The sequence below is a fragment of the Thunnus thynnus genome, chromosome 4 (assembly GCF_963924715.1).
Source record: "Thunnus thynnus chromosome 4, fThuThy2.1, whole genome shotgun sequence".
NCBI classification, from domain to species: Eukaryota; Metazoa; Chordata; class Actinopteri; order Scombriformes; family Scombridae; genus Thunnus; species Thunnus thynnus.
In genome coordinates this window covers 20,280,372-20,290,535 of record NC_089520.1, presented here as the reverse complement: position 1 = coordinate 20,290,535, position 10,164 = coordinate 20,280,372, and the positions used below count along the sequence as shown (strand labels likewise).

Genomic DNA, 10,164 nt, shown 5'->3' with positions numbered 1-10,164 from the left:
ACTCAAAAACAACCTTTGGAAAAAATATCTTAAAAACCCTGTATCCACATTAAGAAAGGAAGTGTTTCAATAAAACATTTCCACATATAGTATTATCCCTAACAGTTTGCTATAAAATATTACTTCAACTCATCATCAAGCTCAAGTTGAAAAACAATATCAAAGTCTGCACCCTCATTTCAAATAAAACCTCAACAAGGAAATGTTGTCATAACATTAAAATAGTGTGCAGGAATCATACTTGACATGGAACTGCACAGGACTGGATAATTTTTTTTTTTCCCTGCATCTGAGGTACTTTAAAAAACCCTGTCAAAAAATCTAAATGTATTCTTCTTCCAGGATAATAATCTCCACAGCTGAAAAACACACAAAGAAGGCAGTTACTGCATACGGGTCAAAATACATCAGCCTCCTTGCAATGAAATTCATAACAAGTACTCACCAATAAAAAGAAAAATGGTTGTGCAGAGTGATATACACAACCAACACTTATACAGTTTTACTAAACATAACATACAGTTTAGTACATCAAACGATGTAAGGAAAAGAATCATGTGCATCAAGAGAACACTGTTTTTTTAAGATCTATGTCCAAATACACTGATAAATAGAAAGCTGGGTGACCCTTAAAATGAGTTATAAACTCAACTTAAATCCTAAACTGTGTCGCAATAGATCTGGCTTGCTTTTAGGAAAGGATGTGTTTAGACAAGCACCAAAGAAAGGAGGACAAAATTCAGAGATTTATCTGTAAACAACTTGTAGCATTTCCATGACCGTTAGGCCACAATATGTATACCTCCTAATCCAATATGATCAGATTAGTTTAAGGGTTATAAATGGCATTATCACTGATGAAAGCCCAACTACCAATCAAAAGTGACAGAAGTGCTTTTCCTTCAATGGATCCTGCTTTATGGTCATAATTTTGTGTATTTTATTGCTGTCTTCTGTGACATTACTTTACTTACAGTTTACCAAATCATTTACAAAATCATTTTCAAAAATAATCAACTGTCCAGAGTCTCAAGAAATTAATTATTTGGCATTAACATATACACTCTGTTGGTGTGTGGAACCATTTAATCTTCATTTATGAATACCGAAGGCAATTCGTTGAAATAGCAGAACATCGCTGCACAATAATAAAGTCATTAAATGAGAGGGGGCCTGTGTATTTCAAGTGTTTCCTAATTTGAGATCAAAAGGAATATTCTGAACATTTAACTCTGAAAACTATTCAGTTACCTTCATATAATCAAACAATAATTAATGTGTTTTTTTTAAATTAAAAAAGGCTTTAACAAGTTACATCAATAATAATTCACTGAGTCATTTACTGTACAGAGCTGAGCGGTTGTGTGGAAGGCCAAAATACAGCCATTTTTTAATTCTAGCAGTAATTTCAAACAACAGTTTGAAATGCATCTCAAACAACTGCATTTAACTGTGTCATCGTGACTGTTTTCAAAAACTAGGATGAAAACCAATGAGGCAAAGTGCAATGATTCAAATATACAATTTAAAGTCATTTAAATGAACTGAGTTATCTGTTGGCCAGCTTTCAACATTTTTTCACTGAAATGACTCCTTAAACACTTGAATGATCAAAACTAGGCTTATTTTCAGAAAATAAAGATGTTAAAAACTTAATTGTCTGTATATATATGGTTGTTTTTCGCCTGTTCAGTCTCAATAAACTCTGAAGTCTCCTCTGCAATTTGTCCAGGGATACGGAAATCAATGGGTATGGGCTGTGCTGGCTCAGGTGGTTGGGACTGAGCCACGGGGCAGCAGGCCTCCCCCTTAGGGCTGGAGGTGCTGTGAGAGTTTTGAGGATCCAAGTTGCAGCCAGTGCCCTGAAGAAACTGAAGGAAATTCTCCTCTATGGATCCTTCACGGCTGGGAAGTCTATCCTCCACCTCAAACCCTGCTCGACGAAACAGGCAAGGCAGATGCTTACCCAGCTCCTCTCGGATCTGTCTGTTAAGACAGCCATAGAAGAAGGGATTGGAGGTGAAGCAGAAGTAGCCAATCCAGGTGACCACCTCCTCCAGAGAGGCCAGCATGGCCGGAGGGCTGGCAGCAAGTGCTGAATACAGGTGGAAAGTAAAGTAGGGCAGCCAGCAACAAAGGAATTGTCCACCTACTGCTGCCAACACTGCTGCAGCCTTTCCTCCCCCAAAGGGGCGCTGCGGAGTTGCTCTTCCTGTCCCAGTCCCTGTACCAGAGCTAGTAACCATCGTGGAGCGGCTGCTAAGTGATTCCGACCGCTGGCGCCGAGGTGTGTCCATCCAGGTAGGCAGAGGCCCGTGGTGCATGGCTGCTACTCGAGCCACTTTAAACATATTGCAGTACACAACAAGAATGACCAGCAGTGGACACAGGAAATACACCAGAGTAAAGAGGACCATGAAGGCCAAGCGGTTTGACCCTCCCCCTGTCCAATGCAGTGAACAGCGCCTGTGACCCTGAGCAGGGGGAGATGGGACAGCCCCACCTCCTCCTCCGCCAACCCCACTACTCTCTAGAAGAGGAGTTCTTCCACCTTGCAGGAACCAAGCGAGCAGCGGCAGAGCAGACATGGCCAGGGCTTTGACCCATATCCCCACCAGCACCGAAGCTACTAGGCCAACAGTCATCTTTACTTCATAGCGCATGGGGTGTATGATGTAGTAATAACGCTCCACATTGATGACGGAGATAGAGAGGATTGCAGCGCTGACGAGGCACACACTGAGGAAGAGGTAGCTCCTGCACAGGGCCTCCCCGAAGAAGGCTCGGCTTGAGAGCATGCCAAGGGGCATCAGCACCAGGGCTGCCAACAGGTCCACCAAGCACAGGTGGAAGACAAAGGCAAACTTGTGGAGCTGTGGGGCCTTGGCAATGACCGCCATGACAGCCACATTACCCACCACAGCTAGCAGATCCATGAGCAGCATGGCCAGCAGGGCTAGCGACTGGGACAGAGCCCAGCCCTCAGGCAGAGAGGAGGCAGACACGTTGGACATGAGCTGTGGGGGTGGGTGGGAGGAGTTCCACGTTGGCTCCATTGAAGGGTGGGATGAGGCAGGCAGGCAGAATCAGTCACAGGCCCATCACCCATCCTTCACAGCCAGGAAGTACGGCCAGAGAACAGCGGCTTGAAAATGAGGTCAAAAGCTGCCTTGTAGTCCGAAGGATGATGTGATCGTCAGGAGGTTCAAATTTTACAAATGTACTAAATCTTCATGTCTGCCATCAGTCACAACCCACCCTAAGAAAAAAGATAGACAGAGTATGATAAGTCTGTGTACCTGTTTTCATCTGTATTCCTAACACAACCTCTTTTTTTTGCACTTCTGGTTTATTTGAACAAATCCTACCAATCAGTTGCTCATGCTAAGTCTCACTTTTGCCCCAGCTATTATTAAGATTAATTCACTCTGATGAAGTTTTATAAAATCCTCCTCAGCTTCTCAAATCTCTGTTAAGGCAATCTTACTGATAAGGTAATCCAAAGCCAACCCTCAAACCAATTAACTCATGTAAGTATGCATTATTCAAGGCGGGGACATTTGCCACCTTTTTAGCAGCTAGCTGATAGAACTGAGTGAGTAAAATGAATTGAACAATTAGAATTCATTCACGGTTGAGCCACTTGAACAGGTCATGGTTCCTGATTCTGCAACCAAATCAAAATGTCCAAAGCACATGTGTATCATAACAGTCATCCTCTAGAAAAATAAAGGGTTTCAGATCACCTTCTTTACACTTTCATTAACATCAAAAAATGTCAAAGATAAATCTAGTCTGGTTCTTGCTGAGAAGCTGCAGGTGATAAATGTGTTTCAAGCACACATCCTGTCAATGCATGAATGCAAGATAATTCCCCAAAACCAATCCTATCACTAAATAGGTAATCGCCCTTCTCCATCATATCTACACCTGCTGTGAAATCTATGATATAAATCTATATGCGTACACAGGGTGTAAACTGACTGTGTATGAGTATGTTTTCTGACAAAAATACAATTGCTGATTTCTGGAAGGTCTTGTCAATGTGTACACCACAGGTCTAAGATTATATACATACACACTAAGAAAACACTACACTCATTACCCAGTAGCAATTTGTTATTTTGACCCAGTGTTACACACAACAAGTTTTAGCTAAAAATGGTCACAAATGTATTGTTTCTTGTACAAAATGATGCGCATATGACATTCAAAAGATAAACACGTTATTAACAATCAATAACAAACCAAGTTTGGGTAAATATCCCAACAGTAAAATATAAAATAACACTAAACTGGGTCAAAACCGCCCCTTGTCTTGAGTGGCTTTCTATGTAACATTAACCCAGTAATGTGTTGGTGCTATATTGACCCAAACCCCTGGGTGTGATTTTTTGTGTGTGTGTGCTTTTACTTGCGTACATGTACCGCAATAGCATATCTGCCACCATGAAAGCCCTGATCACTTGGCATGACTACTGGTGACTTTACTGTTTCAGATAGAAAACCTGAGGGTATTTGCAGGTAGCAGAAGCTGTCTGCATATCAGCTGTGCCTAGCCTTTACAGACAACCAACAGACATGGTGGCTGCTGGTATATGCATGTGTCAGATGAAGAAAATCCAGTTGCTTACTACAATATATGCCTTCTGCCACAGATGTAACAAAAGCCCAGGGTGCTCTGCCTCACATTCAGTGATAACAGAAGGAATCAGGGCAAAAACTGAGCTCTAACCTCCCTCATCACCTATGAATGAGCTCAGTAAGCTATGTCTCTAAATCACACACAGGGGTACTCCCAATTCAGTTTAACCCCACTGCCTGGTTTAGTCATGTCTTACCGCCTACTCATTGATATATTAATCATTAATGCATTACACCCACTGTATAAAGCAAGGCCAACGTTCTGTATATCATATTACAATTGAATTAGATTTATTCATTGCACTCAGCAGTATATAATCATCAGATTAGATGAAGAGGATGAGAACAAGCGAGAAAATGTGGTGAGAATCAGGGAGCGTGAGGGGAAGAAACAGAAAGAGAGAGAACAAGGCAGAGAGCATTATGTACCTGAATCAGAATATTTCCTGATGCAGCTGTCTGCTGCTTTGGTCTCTGAGGATGAAAACCTGGTTTTCCACTGCTGAGGCACACAGTGGACATCAATCACTGTGCCTTGTGAATGCTGCTGAGGTACTTCCCACTGTAAGAGCCTGTTTCTCCTCCCGTCCCTTGATCTGCCTTTTGCATCCTCTCCCCGGATGACTACAGCTGTGGCAGCAGAGGTTTTTCTGAGCAGCGATGCTGATGTAAATGCTTGCAAAGGCACCAGCTCACTCTGGTTTCCCCCTCCACTCACACACAGTGACTGCAGAGATGGAGCAGGAGGCAACTAGAAACAGGACCAAAGCTGCTGTCTCCACAGGGTCCTAGTGTCCTTACACTCATGTCAGTTCTTACCCTCAGAAATTAGGAATTTATATACAGTGTGATGGAAATACTAGGGATGTATTAGCTTTGTGAATAGATTTTTTAGCTGTTCTTTCATGATGGCTCTAGGGATGACTATCTGTCTGTTAGTCCAACATGTCTCGATATCTCAAAAACTATTTAACTGTCATGTACAGATAATGATCTTCAGAGGATGAATCAAATTACTTTGATGATCCTCTGATGTTTCCTCTTGCGCCACCATCAGGTCAAACATTTTTAGCTGCTGAACAGTTCAGATTATAAGAGGATACCTTTAAAAGTACCAAATGCCTGACAGCTTCAGCTAGTACTTTGAGATAATGCTAATCTTTTATCGTGCTAACATGTAAAATGCTGACCTGATTTTAAAAAAACATGCTATATCCATGGTTAGAATGTTACCATGCTAACTGTAAAAATTTTACATGCTAAACGTTACTAAACACCATGCAGTGTCAACATAGAGACTATTAATATGCACGCTAACTGTAGGCATGCAGACTGTATGCTAACATTAGCAAGTTAGCAAGCAGGTGGGACTCTAACAGGGATATAACAGGACTGCAGGAATGTTGGCTTGCTAATTTTAATATTCAGATTAAAGCACGATTTAGCCTAAATTCACTTCTGAGCCAAATCTGACGATGCAGAACTGAGCTGAGTCCTAAAGCTGCCACTCTATGGGGGGTTAATGATGGCGTTACTTATATGACCTTTCCTCTTTCTCCACCCTCCAAATATGGACTTTTAATCTTGTTTTTCACACACTTGAGTGTAAACACTTTTCTATTCTTGATATATGACCTCCAAGTGACCTTTTGGTGTTAAATCCTTGCACGCACACGCACACACGATGCATGACACCTCACCCTCATATCTAATCCTTTATTTCCACCCTTCTCTCATCTTTATTTATTTTTGTCATTCAGTAATGATTTGGGTAGTAATTTCAGGGATTAGAGTGTCCTCCAGTACAAGATTTACTGAGACAGTGAGGCATTGATTAGGCCAGGCCTCAGCCTCCACCATCCCAGCTTCTCAAACTGGGGCTCCTGTTGCCACGGTGATCTTTTTCATATACAGTCCATCTCATTGCTCTGTCTGTGGAGGACAATGAAATCTGGGCTATTATGGGTAAGGCTACTCTACTGAAGAAGCAGGCATGGAGCTGCTGAGTCCTAGGTGTTTTTCATTTGCATTTGTAAGGTTCCCAATGATAACACACGTAACATTTGCATTTCATGGAGATCGCATCTTGCACCTCTTTCGCCATTAAAAAGCATGTTTGATTCCGCAGCACATCTCATGATTGATTGATTAATCTAGTTCACTAATAGGCTTATTAGAATAATATCGCTGGTCAAGTCAATGTGAGAATGGGGGTCTTCTGGTTGAAATATTATACTGTTTGTTTCTTTCAGCCCACATATCAGTGTAGTTAAAGCACCAGGAACAATAGAGTCAGTTATGAATGAACTGGTTGCTTTACATATACCATTAAATACTAGAGCTACAATGATTGGTCGATTGACAAAAAATGAATGAACTATTTTGATAATCAATTAATCATTTAAGTAATTTTTTTAAGCAAAATTATCTGGTTTTCTGCTTTTCTTTGACATGTATTTATAGTAAACTGAATACTCTAGGATTTTGGATGGTTAGTCGGACAAAAAAAAGTAATTTTTAACCTTCATCTTGGGAAAATTGTTCACTTCTCTTTGACATTTGACTGACAAAATGATTAACTAATTAATTGAGAAAATAATTGCCAGATTAATCAATGAGAAAAGTAACCACTGGTGCAGCCGACGTATCATTTTGCCATCTTTCACCATTGTAAACCAATATTTCAGAATCATGTAAATACTATTTTGTCCACAGTTTAATTGAAATACCTTCAAATATTATACATCTCAGTAGCAGACAACCATGACCACTTTTTGTAATCAGATTCCTCACTTTAACTTCTATGTAAGCCTTTAATGACCGACTATCTTCTAAACTTTTCTAAACCTGACTGATTACATATCAACAGCATCTGTCTCTCCTTGTCAATTCTTCAAACATGACACATGCCTGGACATCAGAACATAAGAAAACACACTGCAGTTGGGTGGAGACATTTAATGGACAGTGATTACTACTGTTGTTATGGTGAAGATGTATCAAGATGTCTGGTAACACTGGGGAAAGATGGGAAACACATACACATGCTTGTGTAACACCTCAAACAGTCTATATGAGTGAAACGACAATGCAAGTATGTGATGTGGTTTTGTGCATTGTGTAACTGTGTGACCGTCTGCTCGCATCTGCATTCAGGCATGTACACCTGAGCATGTGTGCATGTGTGTGTGTGTGTGTGTACGAATGTGTGTATCAGGTGTTGACTCATGACAAAAATAGCAGAGTCTTGCTCGGCCGGCAGCGCCAATCACTGCCACCACAAATACAATGGTTTCCATGGCAACCTTGAAAATAGACTCCACATTCGCACTCAGAAATAGCAAAGGACGCTGCACTAACCCCAGAGAGCCCCTACTGCCAATAATAACTACCCATAGATACAGACGCACAAATATCAGCTGCACTCAGAAATAAAATCATGCCATTACATTTACCAAAACATAATTATTGCAACCTACACAAACAATCAACTCAAATTCAAATGCACATTTAGAACGGGTGTACTGAGGCATGGGAGAACATTAACCAGCGTTGTGTTTAATAACATCAAAGAAAAAAAAGCATAAAGAGATTGTTCACTGAAGCCCCACAGTACCTGACATGACTGGTGCACAGATTCTTTAACAAACGTCTTGTGAGCGTCTGACATTAATGAAATGTACACAAGTAGGTGTCATATCACATTTTTTAGATGTCTTGTAAAAGTAGAAATGTGTTGGAGTGATGTTACTGGTGATAAAGGGTAAAGTGATGAATGTTGCCTTGGAGACACTTGGGGAGGAAGGTTTATATCTCCGGAGACTGTCAAACAGAGGATGGAGGCACAACTAAAACAAAGTGACTGTGAGTAGTATCTGCTGGTTTATTCTATTTATGCTACCAGTGAATGTTCTCCAGTCTGCAGCGTTATCATTCCTGAGATTCGTGTCTTGTTTGGAAGTGGGAATTATACACAATGTCAGATAATATCATGTGTGTGTATATTGAATCATATCAGACACAATGAGTTATAGAATTTCTTCCTGAGTCACTGTACCTCTGAAAGCACCCATGACAAAGCTAAACAGTAAAAGTTTCCACTGGAATCTATAAATATTGAATTACTTTCAGGCATGTAGCTGCTTTGATGCAAATGTATGTAGCTTGTAAAATACAGTAAATTCACAATATGCTTTTAATGATGAGGTGAACTCTGTAAATTTGGAGGAGCTCTTAGAGATCAAAAAGTTTACCATCAACAGCTACAGTGATTCTGTGAGATAAAAGTTGAGGTCATATCTCATGGCAGCGGTGTCTCTGTGGAAACTGGAAAGTGGAAACTGAATGTATGAGAAGAGAAAACATCCAAATAAAGCCTGTTAAATGTTTGTTTTTTTTAGTTTCATATGAATCTCATTAAACACTTTTGTTTCTGACAGTCATGGCTGGCCTGAGGCTTTTACTCAGCAAAGTTTTGCAGATAACTCCACAAACTTGCATCTTGAACACGTCCTTGAACATGCCGGTCGAGCCAGATGGTGGCAGTGTGTCCACTGTATTGTGCATGAATTACAGTAAAGCTGCCTGCTTCACCCAGTCAGTGTAACAGAGATTACAGTCATTTCCCCAAGAATTATTTTGGTATTGCATCATCTCATGGCCGCACAAAGTTATACATAAATATCAGATATAAATATAATTTTTTTTTAAATTTTTAAATATAAATAAATATAAAATATCCATGCACATAAGCATAAATGCAATACACCAATACCAAGCAGTGAGTGGCAAAATGCAAACAAGAGTTGTATTTTTAACAAGTTATTGGTTTTGAATGAGATTTTCTGTTCTGTGTTAGATGGAGATGTGAATCTTAGTCCAGTTCAGCTTGTAGTATGAACTTTTTTTTATGTGTGTGCAGGATCATCCGGTGCCTAATTGTTCTTCTCTAACCCAAAGAAACCATTAAAATGTTCTTGTTCTTGGTTTGTTCTTCAAACAGAGAGCTTAAGCTCTGAGATTTGTTTGTCTAATCTCTCTGTGGCTTTTAAGGAATACTGTATCATTGTCTGATACATCTGACTAACACGTTAATAGAATTACAATAAATCCTTCAGTGAGGAAATAATGAGGCTCAATCTTTGCAGTGACTTTGAGAGAAGATGTCATTAGGTGTTTGATGCTGAAACTCCAACACAAACACAAAAATATGCATGCATCCAATATCTTTTTAATTCAGTTCAGTGTAAAAGTAACTATAAATCTGCTTGTATGTGCCAAATAAATTCCAAAATCAAGAAATAGTTTTACCTTTTACCTCTAGGCCGATGACACAGTAAAATATACATGTAAAACACAAAAAAGCACCAGTACACTCACACTTTTTCTCACATCGTGTTCATATATACAATATATTGCCATTCTATAGTGTAGTCACTCAGAATTAGTCTGTGAGTTATATGAAAAGCCTGAGACTCTGTTGTTAACCACTGAATCTGTTATTTTCTTGTAATTCAACAC

General features: G+C 39.9%; 1 protein-coding gene across 1 annotated transcript; it reads right to left on the bottom strand.

Moving 5' to 3' along the window:
• Nucleotides 1–1,340: 1,340 nt before the first annotated feature.
• On the bottom strand, nucleotides 1,341–3,884 carry LOC137181574 (G-protein coupled receptor 61-like). The gene has a single exon (XM_067587381.1). It carries the CDS (start codon nucleotides 3,054–3,056, stop codon nucleotides 1,653–1,655), a length of 1,404 nt encoding a protein of 467 aa, XP_067443482.1. The 5' UTR covers nucleotides 3,057–3,884; the 3' UTR covers nucleotides 1,341–1,652.
• Nucleotides 3,885–10,164: the final 6,280 nt, after the last annotated feature.

Bases quoted from the DNA above. Each gene is read 5' to 3' on its own strand.
- LOC137181574 (XM_067587381.1), bottom strand. From the start codon at position 3,056: ATGGAGCCAACGTGGAACTCCTCCCACCCACCCCCACAGCTCATGTCC.